The sequence below is a fragment of the Procambarus clarkii genome, chromosome 18 (assembly GCF_040958095.1).
Source record: "Procambarus clarkii isolate CNS0578487 chromosome 18, FALCON_Pclarkii_2.0, whole genome shotgun sequence".
NCBI lineage: Eukaryota > Metazoa > Arthropoda > Malacostraca > Decapoda > Cambaridae > Procambarus > Procambarus clarkii.
In genome coordinates, this window is record NC_091167.1 from 17945196 (window position 1) to 17969355 (window position 24160).

General features: G+C 44.2%; 1 protein-coding gene across 1 annotated transcript in view; it reads left to right on the plus strand.

Moving 5' to 3' along the window:
- The first annotated feature begins 314 nt into the window (after positions 1-314).
- LOC123754243 (glucose dehydrogenase [FAD, quinone]-like) overlaps positions 315-24160 on the plus strand; it is a 52937-nt gene continuing 29091 nt past the window's right edge. The window contains exons 1-2 of the mRNA XM_069326302.1: positions 315-613; positions 23327-24138. Of these exons, the coding sequence (XP_069182403.1) occupies positions 24006-24138 (133 nt within the window). The 5' untranslated portion in view covers positions 315-613; positions 23327-24005. The remainder of the gene's footprint in view (positions 614-23326; positions 24139-24160) is intronic.

The following is a 24160-nucleotide window of genomic DNA, read 5'->3' on the forward strand; positions in this document are numbered from 1 at the left end:
ACACGTGTTTCGATTTATGATCACATCAACATCTGTTTGGATTCACGATTGCATAAATATGCGTTTGTAATGTAGGCGAAATGTCAGTCGGTAATTATCACGCGTCATGCATCTGTTTATCATGGCTGTATCAGTTGTGTACGCGACCTTGGACTGGAACGCTTGACAAGGTGTGAGGGAGATGAGATGAGAGGGAATTTGGAGGAGAAAGGAGTGGGGGGGGGGAAGGCGGGAGGGGGTCGAGAAGATGGGGTCGAATCCGGGTAGTGTGAGGTCGGTGTGATGGAGTTTAGTTATGGTGTGGCTTTCTCCCAGAGCGGCCGAGCGTCCGTCTAGTCAGCTTGTTCCTCAGAGCGTACACCTACACTTGCCGTTCTTCAGCCTGTGTTAGTCTCTGTCTTGTGCCGACGAGCCTCTCAGAGATTCAGTACTCCCGACCAACTTTAGGACATGACTTGTGGCAATGTGGATTAAAGAGTGGAGTGTCGGTAGTGAACATGGGAAATGTTTTGTGGTGGTGTGAGCGTAGGATATGATCTGGGGTGATTGTCGTCTGGCTGTTTCTTGAACGAGTGTCACGTTTGGTGATAGTGTCTGACGGCGACACAGACGGGTGAGTTGAACCCGTTGTTTACAGTTGTTTACAATATCAAATGTGTCTCCTCCACATGGCGAAGAATATTGGCAATTTTAAGTATATTTTAATGTGTTTTCACTTTCATACTTTCATTTTTTAGAGAATGCTTCTACTTGTGATTTATATTATAATCCACAAAACATTTAAAATTACTTTTACAACTCTCTGGTTCGTCAGGTAAGGTCTCTTAATGCAATTTAAATTACTGAGAGAATATTTGGAGAGTAAACTATTAAAATTTCAACCACTTGGATGGCAAATTACCTACGTAGTAATTTGTAGTAACTGAATGGAAGAAGAACTAGTGAATGTGAACGTAGTGAATGTGTGACAATGTGCAAACCTCGAGGGCTTTACTTTGGGGGAGTTTCTTGAGAGAAAGTTTAAAGGTGTGTTCGCCTTGAATTAGCCTCTGGTGGTGCTAGGCTTCCACTTGGTGCAAATGTATAATGGAGTTCTCTTGGCATACTTTCATGTCATACGTATTTTGAATTCTTGTATAATGTAAGGGCCAACGCCTCAAGTTTCTCACGGCGGTGTCAACCATCTTTTTTTATATTAATTACTTGAATACTTTCTCCGCGTGTGGCAGCATTCTTTGCCGGTAGTTTTATTCCCCCTTATCTTCAGTGTTGGATCTGTCAACACTTGATCAAAATTCGCGTGTTTCCCAATCACACGGAAACGAATTATTTTCACCAAGACTTCGAAAGTCGCAGCAAATCAAGTTCCTGGACCAGGCGACCACCGGGTGTGCGGTCTGGCCAGACGAATTTTTTTGCTCTGTGGATACGTGTAAAAATGCACGATTTCACTGCCATACTGACCGGCCAGTCAGGAGAGGGCGGGCCGACTCGCGTAAATCTTCACGTAACCTTTAGACCGGAATAACGCATCTTGTGACGAGTCAAATGGTATTTCATTTGAATTTGGTTTGGTGATGGGCTTCAAGTCAGTCATACTCTGAAGGGTTATTAAGGCCTATCAACATCTGGAGGGTTATGAAGGCCGCAGCAATAGCTTACTAATCAACCAGTAAGTATACTTTAGTCCTGAACAGAATCCAATACTAAGGTAAACTCTTAGTGTAAACACCGAGAAGCTGAATACATTTCTCCATGTACATGTGTGTGAAGATTGGGTATATATATATATATATATATATATATATATATATATATATATATATATATATATATATATATATATATATATATGCATGTCTCATTGAATATGACAGCATATTCCGTATTAACTGTTTTCTGATTTAGGGTTTCTATCCCTCTTACTAATGTTCTTGCATCAGAGTTCAGCTGGAAGAGTTGTTCACAAAAAGTATATATATATATATATATATATATATATATATATATATATATATATATATATATATATATATATATATATGAGCAAATAGCAATAGTAATGAGCAAATATATAAATATCCCTTCGCTATTATAGTGAGTATAAATCTTTTAAAACTGCCCCAAGGCTCGCGTATAATGCCTAACCTAATTTCTTTAATTAGCCCGTCAGCTGGAGCAAAACGCCTAGAGGTGAGAGAAGAGCCAGATGGTATCTCAGTTACAGAGACGCTTTAAGACCGTTGTCACTGCTTGAGGGTACAAGGCGCGGGCGTAGTCACTATGACACGCGACAATGACAACGCAGAAGTAACGTAATCAAAGCCGGCAAAATAATAATACATAATAGCATTACCACGATGCGGTAAGAGCAATTTTAGTGAGGATGTGTGGAAAATGACTCGCCATTACGTCAACCACAAAACAGCAAGATGAAAGTACAGTTTGTTGATAGTGCAGACGATAATAGAGGTTAGTGTTGTGTTATTTATTAACATATCTATGTTAAAGATAAGAAATTTGTTGAGCAGATACAAAGGGGGAACTCAAAGAGCACAAATTGTTGATGAGCTGCAAGGATTAACAACAGGAGCTTGGCCCCCCGATGGAGAGGGGGTTTTAAGTAGCTATTTACCTCGATGCAAGATTTGATAGTCACTTCGGAGTTTGTTGCACGCTCACGCCTCCTCAGCTGCAAGCTTGCACCGGCGCAAGATTGCAGATTTTAGTCATCGTAAACTCACATCACAGTAAGTGGTGCACACATACACCTTTGGAAAATTATTGCAAACGCTCACTACGGAAAGTTTTGCAAATTTACACTTCTAAAAAAAAAACAATTGCAAACTCACAACACCGGAAAAAGCATTGTAAATTTTTACTACTGGACTAATACTGCAAATTCACCACTGGAAGAATATTGCAAATTTACAACCCTCGGAGAGAAATGTTATCTTGCTCCACACAACGAACAATGCAAACTAACGCCACTAGAAAAAATATTCCAAATATTCGCCATTGGAAGAGGAATTATTTAGTTTTAATTATTATTAAATGCAACTTGCAACGTCATATGTAACAATTATATATTATCCTAATGTATCCAGCTGCCATTGTTACGCGGACGAGGACCACCAGTCACGTCACTAGTGGCTTATAATTAATTAAACTTACATTAATCGACGACCTGGATTATAATTACTGCTGACATACAGAACTGTGGCATAGTACGCAGAATACTTCATCCATGTATACAAATATATTCCCACTTTACATTTCTCTGTCATCATTAACTCCAGTTTTCGCCAGTTGTAACATCCAAGAAAAGTAATCCACAGAAAATGAGAAAATAAGGTCTGTGAAATACTAATTTGTTTTTTTTCGGGGAAGCTATTTTAAATCACCTAAAGAGAATGCAGCTGTTGAACGATTGTTGTCCCGTTTTCTGTTTTGAGTCTTCTGGCTTAGTCTATTAGGTTAGGAGAGTTAAATTAACTGTTTGTTGACGTATTGAAACCCTAGGAGGACGGGCTAGATAGTCAGTGTATGATATAAGTAATATGGTCAATGAAACCTTACTGAACTTGGAGAATTTTCAAAAGTGATGCCACTACTATCTTGCAGCAACAGAGGATTGAGATAGCAGTATTTAGAATGTACGTGACCTGAGTAGTAAGAGTTACTACTCGGCTGTTAATTCCCATGTGACGTCATATAATGTGATAACGACCCAATCAAGTGAAAGACTACGAAGAGGCTGTATTATATTACATTTTCCTGATGCCTTCTGAGTGCACCGTCTCCAATTCACCAACGGCAGAAGGCTCGCAATAAGCTATCATCATTTATCAAGCTATCCAAGTGATGTAGACCCAGCAACTACCAGACCTATGATAAAAGACCTGGACACAACTGGCTGAGCTGGACCGGTGAACGGTCTGGCGCAGGGAGGCGTTCACCCGTTCAAGTTCCACTTTGATCGGGAGAATCCCTTCAATGAATAATTAAACAAAAGGACTCTTTTTAAGGGTTCGGCGCTACACTTGTTGAATTAGTGACAGTGGCGCGTTAGGTGGTGAAGACGTTAGGGACAAGTGACATATCTTTGGAGATAGTTTCGAGGAAGCACAAAAGTAATGTTAAATATAAGTCTTGTAGATAAATTACATGTTAATACACAAGGAGCTTAATTACGCAAGATTCTCGACCGCCAAAGGTAATCGCTATAAGGACACGGAACTTCTAACTGCAGGTATACATGTGTATTGTAGTAATACATGTGTATTGTAGTAATACATGTATTGTAGTAATACACATGTATTGTAGTAATACATGTGTATTGTAGTAAATACGTGTGTTGTAGTAATACATGTGTATTACATTTCTCTATTGGATCAGAGAGACGAGGTCGGCGGGAGGCGGGAGTGTCCTTCACACACCTACGCTTATTAAGGTAATTTAATTATGTTTAGAAAGTTGTTGAGAACAGTGTTTTAGAGTTGAGTAATGTAGTGTACTTGTGGTGTGATGTACTGTACTCACCTGGTTGTGCTTGCGGGGTTGAGATCCGGCTCTTTGGTCCCGCCTCTCAACCGTCAGTCATATCTACATTTGAAACTGTGTATGGAGTCAACCTCCACCACATCACTGCCTAATGCATTCCATCTGTTAACTACTCTGACACTGAAAAAGTTCTTTCTAACGTCCCTGTGGCTCATGTGGGTACTCAGTTTTCACCTGTCACCTTGTTTGCGTACCACCCGTGTTAAACAGTTTATTCTTGTCTACCCTGTCAATTCCTTTGAGAATTTTGAAGGTAGTGATTATGTCTCTCCTTACTCTTCCGTATTCCAGTGTCGTGAGGTGCATTTCCCGCAGCCATTCTTCATAACTCATGCCTCTTAGTTCTGGGACTAGCCTAGTGGCATACCTCTAAACTTTTTCAAGCTTCGCCTTGTGCTTGACAAGGTACGGGCTCCATGCTCGAGCCGCATACTCCAGGATTGGTCTTACATATGTGGTATACATATATATATATGGTACACATATACATAAGCGGTATATTTACATATGTGGTTTAACAGTGATAAATTCCAGGTACTCAGATACGGTAAAAATGAGGACCTTAAACATATTACAGGGTACAAAACACAATCAAATGTGCCCATAGTAGGAAAACAGCATGTAAAGGATTTGGGAATAATTATGTCTGACGACCTAACGTTTAGGGAGCATAACAAAGCAAATATCGCGTCACCCAGAAAAGTGATCGGATGGATTACGAGAACTTTCAAATCCTGGGATCCCATCACAATGGTTGTACTCTTCAAGTCAATTGTGTTGTCCCGTCTTGAGTACTGCTCAGTACTCACTTTCCCCATTCAGAGCAGGAGAGATTGCTGAAATAGAGGGAATACAGAGAACATATACGGCACGCATAGACGCAATAAAGCACCTAAACTATTGGGAATCGTCTCTAAGCTCTCCAAATGTACTCACCAGAAAGGAGACGATTGAGATATCAAATAATATACACGTGGAAGATACTGAAGGGCCAGGTCCCAAATCTACCCAATAAAATAACAACATACTGGAGTGAACGATATGGAAGAAAATGCAGAATAGAACCAGTGAAGAGCAGAGGTGCCATAGGCACAATCAGAGAACACTGTATAAACATCGGAGGTCCACGGTTGTTCAACACCCTCCCAGCGAGGATAAGAAATATTGCCAGAACAACCGTGGACATCTTCAAGAGAAACTAGATCATTTTCTCCAAGAAGTGCCGGACCAACCGGGCTGTGGTGGGTATGTGGGCCTGCGGGCCGCTCCAAGCAACAACCTAGTGGACCAAACTCTCCCAAGTCAAGCCTGGCCTCGGCCCGGGCTTGGGGAGTAGAAGAACTCCCAGAACCCCATCGACCAGGTAAATCAGGTATACAAGGTTTTGAATGATTCCTTTCACAGGTTCCTGAAGGCAGTTCTGATGTTAGCCAGCCTCGCATACGCCGCAGACGTTATTCTTTTGATGTGGGCTTCAGGAGACAGGTTTGGTGTGATATCAACTCCTAGATCCTTCTCTCAATCCTTCTCATTAAGTACTTCATCTCCTATTCTGTATCCTGTGTCTGGTCTCCTGTTTCCTTCGCCTAGTTTCATTACCTTACATTTACTCGGGTTGAACTTTATTAGCCATTTGTTGGACCATTCATTCAATTTGGCAAGGTCATCTTGTAGCCTCATACTATCTTCCTCCGTCTTAATCCTCCTCATAAATTTTGCATCATCAGCAAACATTGAGAGAAACGAGTCTCTACCCTCTGGAAGATCATTTACATATATCAAAAACAGTATAGGTCCAAGAACTGAAACCTGCGGGACTCCACTGGTGACGTCTCGCCAATCCGAGACCTCACCCCACACAGTGTCTCGCTGTCTTCTGTTACTTAGGCACTCCCTTAACCAACGGAGTACCTTCCCTTTCACTCCAGCCTGCATCTCCAGCTTGTGCACTAGTCCCTTGTGTGGTACTGTATCCTTGTGGCACTGTATGGCACTAGTGTACTTGTGGGGTGGTGTAGTGTACTTGTGGTGTGGTGTACTTTTCAAAACGCTTGTGCTATCTAGAGTGGAGTACTGCTGCACAATGACAGCCCCTTTCAAAGCTGGAGAAATTGCTGACCTAGAGAGCGTGCAGAGATCCTTTACTGCTAGAATCCACTCAGTAAAACATCTAAATTACTGGGACCGACTAAAGAGCCTAAATCTGTACTCCCTTGAGCGCAGGCGGGAGAGATACATAATAATTTACACGTGGAAAATAATTGAGGGGCTGGTCCCAAACCTGCACACAGAAATAACACCACATGAGACCAGAAGACATGGCAGGATGTGCAGAATACCCCCGTTGAAAAGCAGAGGTGCAACAGGTACTCTGAGAGAGAACTCTATCAACATCAGAGGCCCGAGACTGTTCAACACGCTTCCACTACACATAAGGGGCATAACTGGCAAACCCCTCACAGTGTTCAAGAGAGAACTGGATAAGCACCTCCAAAGGATACCTGATCAACCAGGCTGTGACTCATACGTCAGGCTGCGAGCAGCCGCGTCTAACAGCCTGGTTGATCAGTCCAGCAACCAGGAGGCCTGGTCGACGACCGGGCCGCGGGGACACTAAGCCCCGGAAGCACCTCAAGGTAGCCTCAAGGTAGGTACTTGCACATTAATTACTTGTATACCTTCCGATTACCTTCTGTACCTAACTAGAGACTTATTGGGTCTAACGACCAGTGATCTATGGGAGGTCATTAGTACTCAGCTCCCTGTCTACAACGTGACATAATGGTCTAATTGAAAGAATAATTATATATAATTAGTCTGTGACTCCCGGACTGTAACAGTCCACACCTATATTTTTAGGTCAGTTTGGATCACTGTAACAACCGCAAGGGGTGTTGACGATCCTTAATAACCCTCCAGAGGTTGGTACGTCTTAATAACCATCCAGAGGTTGATAGGTCTTAATAACCCTCCAGAGGTTGATAGGTCTTAACAACCCTCAAGTGGTTGGTAGATCTTAACAACCCTCCAGAGGTTGGTAGGTCTTAATAACCCTCCAGAGGTTGATAGGTCTTAATAACCCTCCAGAGGTTGATAGGCCTTAATAACCCTCCAGAGATTGGTAGGTCTTGATAACCCTCCAGAGGTTGGTAGGTCTTAACAACCCTCCAGAGGTTGGTAGGCCTAAATAACCCTCCAGAGGTTGGTAGGTCTTGATAACCCTCCAGAGGTTGGTAGGTCTTAACAACCCTCCAGAGGTTGACAGGCCTTACAACCCTCCAGAGGTTAAAATATTGTAATATATATAATTCGACTCGTACGTGACCCAACAAGATGTTCATCTGTTCCTAATTCCTCCCAGCCCGTCTAATCCCTACGGTCAAAGATGTCCCATGGGATAACACAGGGGGGCAGGGGGGGGAGGGTCCCAGTGGGTCCCAGTGGGTCCCAGTGGGTCCCATGAGCGTCCGACAGGTTGTTGTGGCCGAGGGTGGTCACCGGACCATTACATATTTGCGCACGGACCATATTCTCCCGGAACTCTCTCTCTCTAATGCTATTGTTGGCTGTTAAAACCAGGCCGGCGAGGCTATAGCCGCCTCGGTGGTTCACAAGGGGTTCTATTTTGGTTCAATGGTCCCGGGTACCATGCGCGAGTTGGTCATCAGTGTGCTGTCCAACGGACACATCGAGAGTTAATAATAATAATCATTAAATCATAATGATGTGATATATCAACGATATATCATTGATATATCACGCCATTGTTATTCGTGTACGATCTAAAGGATCGTGTGAGCACCATTACCCGTAGGCCAGAGTGAAGGCGGGCTGACTAAAAAGTCTGGTTGGGCTCGAGTTCGAGGCCTCAAGAGCCTCTTAGTGAATTCCTTAGAGTTCCAAGTTAGTCGGCTTTCTGTCCTATCGTGGCCAAGTGGTGTAATACGCCAGGTGTCTGGGAAGCACCAGAACGTCGGTTCGAATCACTCCATTGCCTCAAAATAATTATCTCAATAACAATAATAATAACAATATAATAATTTTGCATTTATAAAATAGAAAGGCAAAAATATTACGGTAGTTGCTCATTTATTACATAAAAGAGCAATACGGTAGCAAACATGCTTCAGGAATTCCGTATAATATACACTTATAAATCTAATGTGAAACTTCAGGCTCACCATAGCCCGTGCTGTTTGGAACTATGATCCATGTAGCGAATCTTAACCAACAGTATTGTGAAAGTTTTAACTTACTAGGTAATGGTTAAAGTGATTATTATGGATTGAGGAACGACTTAGAGAAGATCTCTGACCACTGTGACGACTGACAAGGGGCGTTAAGATCATTTTTCTAGATCGAGGAAGGGCTTAGGGAGACCTGGGACCCTGAACACGCCGGAGGTCAGTAAGAGATTGTATTCATCCGGGAGGTGACATGGCTACAAATAATAAATACAATAATAGGGGATATGGACACGATAACATGGGACTTGGAGGTGACATGGCTACAATAACACGGGACATAACTATGATAACACGTGACATAACTACGATAGCACGTGACATGGCTACGATAACACATGACATGACTACGATAACACTTGACCAGAAGTACAATATACATAAACAATTCTAAATACAAAAGAATTCAAGCAATAATGATCTAAAATTGATGCCCACTATATTAATGAGACTATGAGGGACTGAGTTACCTGGTGAAGGTAGACTATGAGGGACTGAGTTACCTGGTGAAGGTAGACTATGAGGGACTGAGTTACCTGGTGAAGGTAGATTGAGGGACTGAGTTACCTGGTGAAGGTAGACTATGAGGGACTGAGTTACCTGGTGAAGGTAGACTATGAGGGACTGAGTTACCTGGTGAAGGTAGACTATGAGGGACTGAGTTACCTGGTGAAGGTAGATTGAGGGACTGAGTTACCTGGTGAAGGTAGACTATGAGGGACCGAGTTACCTGGTGAAGGTAGACTATGAGGGACTGAGTTACCTGGTGAAGGTAGACTATGAGGGACTGAGTTACCTGGTGAAGGTAGACTATGAGGGACTGAGTTACCTGGTGAAGGTAGACTATGAGGGACTGAGTTACCTGGTGAAGGTAGACTATGAGGGACTGAGTTACCTGGTGAAGGTAGACTATGAGGGACTGAGTTACCTGGTGAAGGTAGACTATGAGGGACTGAGTTACCTGTATGTCAACCTTGTGTCCTTGGTTGTACCATCTCATACACCTACTTTTCATGTGATTCAACACAACTGTACAATGTGTAGAAGCCTACTGACACATTTTCTTTCTAAAGCGATGTTATACTTCATAACTTGTTCCACACATCTATTTCATCCCTCTGTTAATGTATACATTTCATACATCTGTTTTATGCCCTCTGTTTTACACATCTGTTACGTCCGTTTTCCTCATTACCCATCAAGCCTAACCCCATCACTCTTACTCTTCTCGTCCTCATAACTCTCCCTGCCTCCCCCATAAATCCCCACCCCTTCCACTTACCCCCATCCCCCCCTCCCTCCGGGGTAACTTTCCACGGTGCCTCATCCTGCTCCACGTTGCTTGACTTGTAAAAAACACGCCCAGTGCGGTTCTTAGGAATTCCTGATGTGTTGATTATGTGTCTTACTTATGTGTCTTATTGTTGTTTGTCTTGCTCTCTTGTGTGTCTTGGCCGTGCTAGAATATCCACTTAAAGACTCTATCACTTGCAAGCCAATTAGGTCAACCGCTACGATGGTGGCCAACCTATAAGTATACATTAAACCTGAACAATGTTCATTACTACAGTATATATATATATATATATATATATATATATATATATATATATATATATATATATATATATATATATATATATATATATATATATATATATATATATACACCCATTGTAATTTGTACTTTCATGTACGGAGTTAATCTTGTGGCTGGTCAGCCTGGCGGGCAACTAAGACTATTGAAGGTTTTGAACAGTTCAACAATATTTCAAACTGGAGTTATCATATTGTATAGCTTCGTAAATTTCTTTAGTATATATAATATTGTTCTGTCCTTGTATTGGATTACATCTCTTTATCACTGTCTTGTTCACTCTCTCTGTCTCACCTTTTCTGGTCTATCTCACTTTTGGTCATTTGTTTTCTCTCTCTCTCCCGCAGCTTCGCTAACGCAGTAGTTGCTAAGGGGTTTCGTTATCACTTTCACTGTGGAGGTCGTAAGGTGGCGCGTGAGGCTGTGAGCTCTCACAAACAACAGTCATCTTCCTTCTTCCTCTTCCTGTCGTTACTGCCAGAGTCTTTACACGCTTCCACGATGACTTCCTCGAGCACTCTCTCTTTCCTTACGCCTTGCTGGTGCCTTGTGTTTCTCCTCCAAGTGTGTTTTTCTTCCTTGAGTCTGTCCTCCTAGTGTGTTTTCTTCCTTGAGTCTGCCCTCCTAGTGTGTTTTCTTCCTTGAGTCTGCCCTCCAAGTGTGTTTTTCTTTCTTGAGTCTGCCCTCCAAGTGTGTTTTTCTTTCTTGAGTCTGCCCTCCAAGCGTGTTTTTCTTCCTTGAGTCTACCCTCCAAGTGTGTTTTCTTCCTTGAGTCTACCCTCCAAGTGTGTTTTTCTTCCTTGAGTCTGCCCTCCAAGTGTGTTTTTCTTCCTTGAGTCTACCCTCCAAGTGTGTTTTCTTCCTTGAGTCTGCCCTCCAAGTGTGTTTTCTTCCTTGAGTCTGCCCTCCAAGTGTGTTTTCTTCCTTGAGTCTACCCTCCAAGTGTGTTTTTCTTCCTTGAGTCTACCCTCCAAGTGTGTTTTCTTCCTTGAGTCTACCCTCCAAGTGTGTTTTTCTTCCTTGAGTCTGCCCTCCAAGTGTGTTTTCTTCCTTGAGTCTACCCTCCAAGTGTGTTTTTCTTCCTTGAGTCTGCCTTCCAAGTGTGTTTTTCTTCCTTGAGTCTACCCTCCAAGTGTGTTTTTCTTTCTTGAGTCTACCCTCCAAGTGTGTTTTTCTTCCTTGGTCTGCCCTCCAAGTGTGTTTTCTTCCTTGAGTTGCCCTCCAAGTGTGTTTTCTTCCTTGAGTTGCCCTCCAAGTGTGTTTTCTTCCTTGAGTCTGCCCTCCAAGTGTGTTTTCTTCCTTGAGTCTACCCTCCAAGTGTGTTTTCTTCCCTGAGTCTGCCCTCCAAGTGTGTTTTCTTCCTTGAGTTGCCCTCCAAGTATATTTTCTTTTCGTTAAATAATTTCGGAAGTATTCTCAGGGAGGTTCGAGATTTTATGTTAACATAGGCCATTGTCAAGGCGGAAATACCCACTCAGTCTAACATATTGTTGATGAAATAATATAACCTGACTTTCAACCCACAAAATTCAACTGAGAATTTTAGAGTATGGGGGGGCAGCTTACTCTAAAACTGGTCTCACATAGGTGGTGTACAGTGCTCTAAATACCTCTTTATTTACGGTCTTGAATAATGTTCTAACTTATGCTAGTGTAGAGTATGCGGCTGTCATTATTCTATTTATATGAGTCTCTGGAGTTAGGTTAGGTGTTATGTCCACTCCCATTAATGTATGATGACTTACTGTAAATATGTAGCTCTTGTAATAGCACTTTCTCTGTAACTAGCTGACATTGTAACTATAAGGTGTGAAGGATAGATGAAATTGTTTATGTAATAATCTAAGATGAGGTCTGATAAAGATCTTTTGTGCCCTCTGTAATGCTTTTACGCTACCGCTCACAGGATGAGTATGGGGTGCACAATAAACTAGCCGCCTTCGGCGGCAACAATCAACAAACAATCCACTCCCAGGTCTTTTTCTCTATTTGTTATAGGGTGATAGTTTCTCTTCGTCGTGTACTGTCTCTTTGGTCTCCTGTCTCCTTGTTCCTATTTCTATCACCTTACATTTGCTGTTGTTGAACTTTAGTATCTTTTTCTCGGACTAATTTTGCAGCTTATTTTTGTCATCTTGGAGAATCCTACACTCATTTGTCACAACTCTTTTTCCTTAACTTTGCAAACATCGACATATAAGACTCAACTCCTGAAGATAGGTCATTATCATACGTGATAAATAGTATAGGTCCCAGCACCGATCCTTGAAGCATCCCGCTTGTTATTTGATTTGATTGTTGCCGCCGTAGGCGGCTAGTTTATTGTGTACCCCATACTCATCCTGTGAGCGGTAGCGCAAAACATTACAGAGGGCACAAAAGGTCTTTATCAGACCTCATCTTAGATTATTACATAAACAATTTCATCTATCCTTCACACCTTATACCGCACACCGCTTGTTACCCTACGCTTGTTCGACTTCTCACCCTCACTGTCACTCTATGACTCCTGTCTGTTTGGCAATTCCTTACCCCAGTGCCTTTCCGTTAGTGCCTTTCCGCTTACTCCAGCCTGCCTTTCAAGTTTGTATAGTAATCTCTTGAGAGGTAATGTATCAAAGGCTTTTTGGCAATCCAGAAATACGCAATTTGCCCAACCTTCTCTGGCGTGCCTTATTTTCCTTACTTTATCACAGAATTCCAGTTGGTTCGTTAGGCATGATTTCCCATCCCAAAGGCCATGTTGATGTTTATATACCTAACTCTCTCTAACTATGTAACTAGTCTTATCCTGATTATTCTTTCGAGTATCTTGCAGGGGAAGCTTGTCTGTGTTACTGGTCTGTAGTGAAGTGCCTCTTCTTTATTTCCTGTCTTTATAATTGTACGAGATTCACCTTCTTCCAGCAACTGCGTAATTCTCCCTTTGTAAGTGACTCATTAAAGACGATTGCTAGAGACACGCTGAGAACCTGCGTTGCCTCTTATAATATACATGATTCGTAGACTGGTCCAACATCTTTAGTTTCTTCCAGTAAAGTAAATTGCTCCTCTATTTCTTTTGCTGTCAACTCAATGTTTACCAGTTTCCCATCCATGTTGTTAAAGATTCGCTACCTGGGACAAAAAGTTCCAAGTAACACGGGCTATGGTGAGCCCATAAATAGTATTTAGGGTCATCTCTTCTAACGCTGGGAGCTGCTCACGCTCCGGTGAGAACTCTTCATGGAAAATGGCGTTAAGTGCCTCGTAAATTTCTTTATCACTTAATGTACTCACCAATTTGTGCTTGCTGGGGTTGAGCTTCGGCTCTTTGGTCCTGCTTCTGAACCATCATTCAACTGGAGTGCAGGTGACTGAGCCTATTGGGTCATATCATAAAATGTGTACTCACCTAGTTGTACTCACCTAGTTGTGCTTGCGGGGATTGAGCTTTAGCTCTTTGGTTCCGCCTCTCAACCATCAATCAACAGGTGTACAGGTGCTCTCTTACCCTCATGTGTGTGTGTGTGTGTGTGTGTGTGTGTGTGTGTGTGTTCACCTAGGTGTGCTTGCGGGGGTTGAGCTCTGCTCTTTCGACTCTGTCAACTGTCAATCAATCAACTGTTATTAACTACTAACAATTGTATTTTTCCATTCACACACACACAGGAAGCAGCCCGTAACAGCTGACTAACTCCCAGATACCTATTTACCTATTTACTGCTAGGTAACAGGGGGCATCAGGGTGAAAGAAACTCTACCCATTGTTTTTCGCCGGCGCTAGGAACCGAACCCCGGTACACAGGATTACGTGCACAGCATGTTGTCCACTCAGCCACCGACCCCAGTGATGTGTGTGTGTATACACTATCAGCAACAGGTCAGCAGTCGAGGCTACTCCTCCAGTACTGACTGTTGAGCCGAATAAGAGTCACTTTCACCAGCAAGACAAGATGACTGGACGTCCAGGCAATTGTTTCCTGATGGTCAGGGAACGCCCGAAGTCTTGTTACCGAGTTCAGATTGTCTTAATGACATACAGTTGATGGTGATCCATGAATGGATTCTTGGGAACTCAAAAACAATAGAAAATTGAAAAGTTTACGGACAATAGATTGACAGAAGCTCAAAAAGGGACCCTATTTGAGGCCTAAATGATTCAATTTATAAAGGGGTTGCTAGGAGAAATTCAATCTTTTATGAAATGCTTCTTTATTGGTAACCCAGTTCCATCTTTTAGGGAGTGTAGTGGGACCTTGTGGTGGGGATTTACTGGGCTGTGTGTGTGTGTCTGTGTACTCACCTAGCTGGTGAGTGTCTGGCTGTGTTTACTCATCTAGTTGTGCTTGCGGGGGTTGAGCTTTGGCTCTTTGGTCCCGCCTCTCAACTGTCAATCAACTGGTGTACAGATTCCTGAGCCTATTGGGCTCTATCATATCTACATTATAAACTGTGTATGGAGTCAGCCTCCACCACATCACTGCCTAATGCATTCCACCTGTTAACTACTCTGACACTGAAAAAGTTTTGGCTTTATGAGATTTAGCCGGGAATCGAATCTGGGTCCTTAGAACTACGAATCTGGCCACTGTGTCTGGCCGCCATGGGATATATCGCGGCGTGATATTAAGAGGCCAGTCCAAGCTTCTGTCCTGGTACCCTTCTACCTCTCCTTCTACCTCTACCTCTCACTCTACCTCTACCTCCCCCCTCTCTCCCACAAGGCTACTAACTATGGTGACCGTTGTTGCGGCAGCCACAACAACCCATTTGGTCGTGAAAAAGACTGGAATGCGTAGCGGAAATGAAGGCACCGCAACGCCCCCCCCCCCCCCTACCGATCCCGCATTCCCTCCCTTTCCCCCCCTCCCCCTCTCCCCCCAACCATTCCTGCCTTTCCTTCCTCAACTTCCCTTCCCTTAACCTCAGCATCACTCCCTCAGCTCTACTCCCCCCCCCCCCCACTCGCCTGACCACAACACTCCAACTTGTCCTCACTAGCCTCAGCTAACCACCGTCCCAACCAGCCCCTCTGATACAGCCAAATGTGTCCTAACTTGGCTGTATCCTAACTGTGTGTCCTAACTATGGCCGTCTGATTGATTGATGAAGATTAAGCCACCCAAGAGGTGGCACGGGCATGAATAGCCCGTAAGTGGTGGCCCTTTCGAGCCATTACCAGTATCAAAAGATGATACTGGAGATCTGTGGAGGCGCAACTGCACCCTGCGTGACGGGAGATGTCTCCCGGACCAAGTGGTGACCAAATGGACCTATGGCCGTCCCTAATATTTGCCTTAAGGTACGACAGGCGCTTCCCAGGTGACTTGGGTGAGGGAAGAGAGAATGAGAATAACGAAATGGGAAAGCATTGGAACAGCGAGAGGCGAATGTCGAGTTATTCTGAATATAAAACGTTGCTGCTGTGAAGTCGTATCACACAGGAGACATCTCCCGTCACGCAGGGTGCAGTCGCACCTCCACAGATCTTCAGTATCATCTATTGATACTGGTAATGGCTCAAATGGGCCACCACTTACGGGCTATTCATGCCCGTGCCACCTTTTGGGTGGCATAATCTTCATCAATCAATCAATCAAGTCGTATCACGGTGCATAGAAAACGTTACTTTCGTAGCGTTTAGAACAGCTTCTTGCTGTTCCTTACTCTGTTCGTCATAACATTATCAATAAATTATCCTGTTGCTGGGTCGACTCTTCATAACGACACATTTGACAATATTTTGCCTCCGGCAAGTTACTGTAGCGATAATTAGTCGTTGATATGAAGAGTCGGCCCAGCAACAGGATAATTTATTGATAATGTTATGACGAACAGAGGAAGGAGCAACAAGAAGCCTTCAAGCACGGTAACACATTTTTCACAAATTAAAGTCACGAGAAACTCTAACCACATTCTGGTATGACAGTATGGGCTAATTACTAACTATAACGGCGCCGAAACTAAGCCACTATAGGGTCAGCCTTTTAAATGAAATCAGTCGAAATGATCCTCCTATGTCAGGGGGGGGGGGGGTGTATGCTGTTTTATGCCGGTGTGTTTACTCAGGATGACACCATTTGGTCACCACTTGGTCCGGGAGACATCTCCCGTCACGCAGGGTGCAGTTGCGCCTCCACAGATCTCCAGTATCATCTTTTGATACTGGTAATGGCTCGAAAGGGCCACCACTTACGGGCTATTCATGCCCGTGCCACCTCTTGGGTGGCTTAATCTTCATCAATCAATCAATCTACGATGAACACTTCAGTGGGCGTTCTTCCTATTGGTGGGTGTTGTACATGCTGCTAACTCAGTATGTTCACTCATAGGATGAGTGACGCTGCCCAATAAACTCTCGGGCAAATAAGAAAAAAATATATACATAAATCTGCTTAGGATGGAAGAGATCCAGTCCACACAAATAGTCGAAAACAGGAGCCCCAGATGCCAGTTCTAAAAGGAAAGTCAACCTTAGGGTAGGTACACAGAAGAATGGGATACAAGCCACAACGGATTTTATCATACATCATAACCTAACCCAAACCAACCTAACCTAAGCTAATACATCCTAACCTAGTAATAACTACGGCTTAAACAATTAAAAACAAACTTTTGTAGGGTTGAGTCCTCCCCCCATGCCTCTCGCTCTCTCACACTCTCTTTCTTTCTTTCTCTCAACTCCGGAGAGCGTCGGGGTTGCAGGAAGGTCAGGTAAGGACACAAGGGTAAGGACAGGCCGGGTGGGTGTTGGTGGTGACCAGTCAGTTGGTCTGGTGATCTGTTTGTGTCTGTATGTCAGTGGATCAGCGCACCTCTCGCAGGTATGTCACTTGACACGCCTCCAACACCAAAGGCGGGACCTAAGAGACAGAGCTCAACCCCCGCAAGCACAATTAGGTGAGTACCAATACACACGTGTGTGTATATATATCATCTCATGGTCAACCAGCGTGAATACATACACTCGGAAGAGCAAATATGTATATTGGTGTTTATACATATTTGCACAAAGTTGTCTCAGGGAAGTAATATACGCACGCGCTCTCTCTCTCACACAGTTGGTAACAGTTGATTGAGAGGCGGGCGGACAGAGCCAGAGCTCAACCCCCCGCAAGCACAATTAGGTGAGTACACATAAAACACAATGTTTATTTCACATTCTTTACTTAATTTAATTAAGTAAAGAACATTTTAAGATTTTACTTAAAATAATTTAAGTAAAGAATGTGAAATAAACATTGTTTTGTGTGTGTGTGTGTACTCACCTAATTAAAGAATATACCCAAAACCCACAGCCTCAATCAATGCCAAACATCAACAAACTGAACCTGACATACGCGTCCGGGCCAAAGCAACCAGTGAATCAGCCATTCCCGTAATAAATAATGTTAATAACTGCATTTACAAATATATAACAGAAAATGTTACAGTGACTGAATTACACAAATTACATAAATAAATTTTTAATAAAGCCACAAGTACGCAGTTTCATTGCTATATAGTTGCCATGCTGCCTATATGCAACATACACCGGAGACATCTGTCACCACGCAGAGTGCATTCGCACCTCCACAGATCTCCAGTATCTGCTCTTGATACTGGTAATGGTTAAAAAAGGGCCACCATTTACGGGCTATTCATCCCCGTGCTACCTTATGGGTGGCTTAATCTTCAGAAATCAATCTATAGACAATACACTACGGGCTCACCATAGCCCATGCTACTTGAAACTTTTTGTTTTAGGTAGTGAATCTTAAACAACATATAGACAGTAACGCATGCCTGTGCCACCTCTTGAATTGTTTAAACTTCATCAATCAATACACTGACGTTGGTAAACTACACTCAACCCGTCCTCCTAATAGAACGTCGCATTTTGACGTATACTCCACCTTAGGCCAAAAATTGTCGTATTAGAAAATGGCAGCGGCTCGCGATATTGACATACTGTCCCGTTTTCTGTTTTTGGCCCTCTGGCAGGTTAGGATAAGGGCACTTTGTTACAACAGTTTCTTGACATTGGGAAACATTAGGAGGACGGACTGGGCAATGTCTAGAAATTAAAAGTGAGTCAAGGCTAGTGATCAACTGTGGGCTACTTGGTCAAGTCAGAGCGGTACTCCCGTGAAGACGCTAAACAATTCAGTCTTCACATTTAAGCACGGAGAACAAGCCGTCCCTTGTATCAAGCCTTGGATAAACAAGGCTGACGTCACGATGGGCCGGTTTCTTAAGAAACACGACTGATGTAGTGACGACATCTTCAAGAGAAAACTAGATTGTTTTCTTCAAGGAGTGCCGGACCAACCGGGCTGTGGTGGGTATGTGGGCCTGCGGGCCACTCCAAGCAACAGCCTGGTGGACCAAACTCTCACAAGTCAAGCCTGGCCTCGGGCCGGGCTTGGGGAGTAGAAGAACTCCCAGAACCCCATCAACCAGGTATATGTGGGCCTGCGGGCCGCTCCAAGCAACAGCCTGGTGGACCAAACTCTCACAAGTCAAGCCTGGCCTCGGGCCGGGCTTGGGCAGTAGAAGAACTCCCAGAACCCCATCAACCAGGTATATGTGGGCCTGCGGGCCGCTCCAAGCAACAGCCTGGTGGACCAAACTCTCACAAGTCAAGCCTGGCCTCGGGCCGGGCTTGGGGAGTAGAAGAACTCACAGAACCCCATCAACCAGGTAGTGATGACCCTTAACTAATCAAAAAAAGCGACATCATGACGATTCTTACCCAATCAAAACAACACGGCTGATGTCAAGGAAGCCCGTGACGTTATGATGACTTAACATATTAAGAAAATGGCTGATGTCATGATCCTTAGCCAATCTTCGCGGACTTCCAATCGTAAGTCTACAACTTATCGTAAGACTACATCTGGTCCAGAAATATCTAGCCTATTTTGGGAGATATATGTTCCTACCTTCCTCGTTCGATCTAAATTAATGGCTCCAGACACACGAATGGGTTATCCCGTAGCTCCAGACACACGAATGGGTTATCCCGTGGCTCCAGACACACGAATGGGTTATCTCGTAGCTCCAGACACATGAATGGGTTATCTCGTAGCTCCAGACACATGAATGGGTTATCTCGTAGCTCCAGACACATGAATGGGTTATCTCGTAGCTCCAGACACATGAATGGGTTATCTCGTAGCTCCAGACACACGAATGGGTTATCCCGTAGCTCCAGACACACGAATGGGTTATCCCGTAGCTCCAGACACACGAATGGGTTATCCCGTAGCTCCAGACACACGAATGGGTTATCTCGTAGCTCCTGACACATGAATGGGTTATCTCGTAGCTTCAGACACACGAATGGGTTATCTCGTAGCTCCAGACACACGAATGGGTTATCTCGTAGCTCCAGACACATGAATGGGTTATCCCGTAGCTCCAGACACACGAATGGGTTATCCCGTAGCTCCAGACACACGAATGGGTTATCCCGTAGCTCCAGACACACGAATGGGTTATCTCGTAGCTCCAGACACATGAATGGGTTATCTCGTAGCTCCAGACACATGAATGGGTTATCTCGTAGCTCCAGACACACGAATGGGTTATCCCGTAGCTCCAGACACACGAATGGGTTATCTCGTGGCTCCAGACACATGAATGGGTTATCTCGTAGCTCCAGACACACGAATGGGTTATCCCGTAGCTCCAGACACACGAATGGGTTATCTCGTAGCTCCAGACACATGAATGGGTTATCTCGTGGCTCCAGACACATGAATGGGTTATCCCGTGGCTCCAGACACATGAATGGGTTATCTCGTAGCTCCAGACACACGAATGGGTTATCTCGTAGCTCCAGACACACGAATGGGTTATCTCGTAGCTCCAGACACATGAATGGGTTATCTCGTAGCTCCAGACACACGAATGGGTTATCCCGTAGCTCCAGACACACGAATGGGTTATCCCGTAGCTCCAGACACACGAATGGGTTATCTCGTGGCTCCAGACACATGAATGGGTTATCTCGTAGCTCCAGACACACGAATGGGTTATCCCGTAGCTCCAGACACACGAATGGGTTATCTCGTGGCTCCAGACACATGAATGGGTTATCTAGTAGCTCCAGACACACGAATGGGTTATCTCGTAGCTCCAGACACATGAATGGGTTATCTCGTAGCTCCAGACACATGAATGGGTTATCTCGTGGCTCCAGACACATGAATGGGTTATCTCGTAGCTCCAGACACACGAATGGGTTATCTCGTAGCTCCAGACACACGAATGGGTTATCTCATAACTCCAGACAAATAGTTTCAAGCAGCATGGGCCATGGCGAGCCCAAAGTAATTGAGACAATCTGAAAATACAGAAGATGCCCGTGGGACGAGCCTTGAAGTGGGAACAGAAGATAAGTAGAAGGAGAGAGGAAGATTTGTAGGAGAAAAAGTGCCAGGGCTAAACCTAGCTGCGAATTAAGACTATGAAACGTTGCTTTAATATACTCTCATACTGAAGACTTGGAGGTAAACTGTTATGAGAGCTATAACTTAAGAAAACAAAAATACTAAACAATACTCCTAAACCAACAGACGCAGCAGACCTAGACTAAGCTCACCGGGAGAATTCCCATAAAATAACGTATTCGTGTTTTACTACTCAAAAAACCGGTTTTATTTTTCCATTCAAACTCCAGCAGGGTAGAAATACCTCCCCGTCACCGAGTCAGGAAAGGTCGTAAACCCGCGTCTCTCATACTGTAGATATCGCCCTTATGGCCTTGTTGTAAATACCAGGACGGTGTTTTTGTGTATCAGCCTCACTACGGTTATTTTGGTGTTGGACTTAAGGCCTATCAACCTCTGGAGGGTTGGACTTGAGGCCTATCAACCTCTGGAGGGTTGGACTTGAGGCCTATCAACCTCTGGAGGGTTGGACTTGAGGCCTATCAACCTCTGGAGGGTTGGACTTGAGGCCTATCAACCTCTGGAGGGTTGGACTTGAGGCCTATCAACCTCTGGAGGGTTGGACTTGAGGCCTATCAACCTCTGGAGGGTTGGACTTGAGGCCTATCAACCTCTGGAGGGTTGGACTTGAGGCCTATCAACCTCTGGAGGGTTGGACTTGAGGCCTATCAACCTCTGGAGGGTTGGACTTAAGGCCTATCAACCTCTGGAGGGTTGGACTTGAGGCCTATCAACCTCTGGAGGGTTGGACTTGAGGCCTATCAACCTCTGGAGGGTTGGACTTAAGGCCATCACAAGTGCATGTGACCGACAAATAAAAGTATTTTAGTCCTGGACATATTCCAGGACTATGGTTAACTTTCAGTGAGTATACTGAACAGGCTGAGAATGACTGGTGGCTGAGCGGACAGAACACTGCACTTGTGATCCTGTGGTCCCGGGTTCGATCCCGGGCGCCGGCGAGAAACAATGGGCAGAGTTTCTTTCACCCTGATGCTCCTGTTACCTAGCAGTAAATAAGTACCTGAGAGTTAGTCAGCTGTCACGGGCTGCTTCCTGGGGGTGGAGGGCTGGTCGAGGACCGGGCCGCGGGGACACTAAGCCCCGAAATCATCACAAGATAACCATCAATCATCATTACCACAAGATATACGATGAGAAGCGAGGTACACTTTTCAATGCACGTATACCCATTGTTTAGGTTTCTGGCTTAATACCAATCAACCTCTAGAGGTTTCAACCTCTAGAGACTTATTAAGGCCACCAAAATAGCTTACTGATCAACCAACAAGTATGTTGACCAGACCACACACTAGAAGTTGAAGGGACGACGACGTTTCGGTCCGTCCTGGACCATTCTCCAAGACGAAACCAACAAGTATGCTTTCTTGCCTGACATAGTCCAAGACTAAAGTTACTCCCTTAGTGTATATACACCGATAAGCGGGTTATTCCTGTATGAATGTATATTCCCTGCGGTTAATACAAATCTGGATATTCTGAGTAGTGTGGGTCTCATATTTCCATCTCAGTCCACGTATAATCAGTCAGCCTTGAGGCACCCGACGATTCTTGGCCGGATCGTTTCGGACGGAAGAATTCCGTCCAGGACATAAACCTCTGTCTTATGGTTTTCGCCTCGGAATTCTGATTAATAGAGACAATTGCATATACCTGCAAGAGGGTTCGTTATTTGTGGAAGTCCGAGGCTACAGTGTGCGCTCGGGAGCCTTCAGCTGGGGCGAGGTGGCGGGTGCACGGGGGACTTCAATATTTTTGTTACGAGCTCAAAAGAATGTGTTTAATTTTTAGCTCTCGAACAAGATTTTTTGTAGGTTATCGTACAATATTTGTTTAGGAATGAGAGTAACGTATCGACAGTTGGTTTGATTGATATTGTAATCAGAATGATATCGTTTTCATATATAAACAGATCGTCTCTCTCTCTCTCTCTCTCTCTCTCTCTCTCTCTCTCTCTCTCTCTCTCTCTCTCTCTCTCTCTCTCTCTCTCTCTCTCTCTCTCTCTTTCTCTCTCTCTCTATCTCTCCCTCTCTCTTTCGCACACACACACAGGGCCTAGCGGACGGCACTCTAGATTCGTTGACCAAAAGGCCTGGCTGGTTTCGATTCCCGACCAGGGTAGAAACAAATGGGCAGACTTTCTTTAATCTGGTGTCTCTGTTCACCCCGCAGTAAATAGGTACCTGGGTGTTAGGCAGCTGCTACTGGTTGCCTCCTGGGAATGTGTGTGTGCTTGAGAGAAATATATATGTAATAAATATGATCAAAGAGCCGAAAGATCGCTCCTGCAGAAACTACTAATACACACCCACATAATCAGAACTATTACAAACCCGTGTATGATACTCCACAATAACAAGGCACTATACGGGCTCACCATAGCCCGTGCTACTTGGAACTTTTTGTTCCAGGTAGCGAATCTTTAACAACAACAACAACCACAATAACAGTATATTATTCAATAAGTTTTATTTATATTTCAGACCAGAACTTGCATTAAACGTCAGCACTCGGACGATCAGACCTACAAAGGGCGTCCTGGAAGGCACCAAATGGTCAGCATCCTCGAATCCTGAAGCCTGTCAGCTACGGGACTTTGGCTGTGTCATGATTTGTTTAAAAAGCATTCAGCTGACGTTCTGAACTGGAGGAGACTGTCGCGTCAACTCCCGCCAAACACACACCGAAACTACGACGTTGGTACAACGTTCGAACAAGTTTTAACACCTCCTAACCAGTTATAACAACCAATATAGCAAGATGTAACAACGTTCTAATACGTCATAAACACGTTAAGCCAAGATTTAACAGCTTTATTACAAGTTGTAACAAGCAGAAAATAGAGACAGTTTCGGTTTGTGTTTCCAGGGCTCAACCTTGACGTTCCATACCTCAAGAAATGTAAACGTCTCCAAGATCAGTTTGCCAAGACTCTCAAACACCAGCCTCCAGGGTTCGATGTCTCCGTCGACGAGGAAGCACCAGGGAGTTCTGAAGATCCTCCTCTATTGACAAAGGAAGTTTGAAGGAACGATTGGAGTTAACCAAACAGTTGTTAAGGCCAATAAAGCAGCAGTTGCTCTCTCTCTCTCTCTCTCTCTCTCTCTCTCTCTCTCTCTCTCTCTCTCTCTCTCTCTTTCCCCCCTGCAGAAGGTGAAGAGGATGACCTTCAACGGAACTTGGCTCCTGCCTGTGTCTCTGCTCCGTATCCTGCTCTTGGTCGTCATTAGAGAGACGGGGAACCACAACTATGACTCGTCTGAGAGACTCGGGAGCTACTACGACTTCATTGTCAGTAAGTATACAACCATTTACGA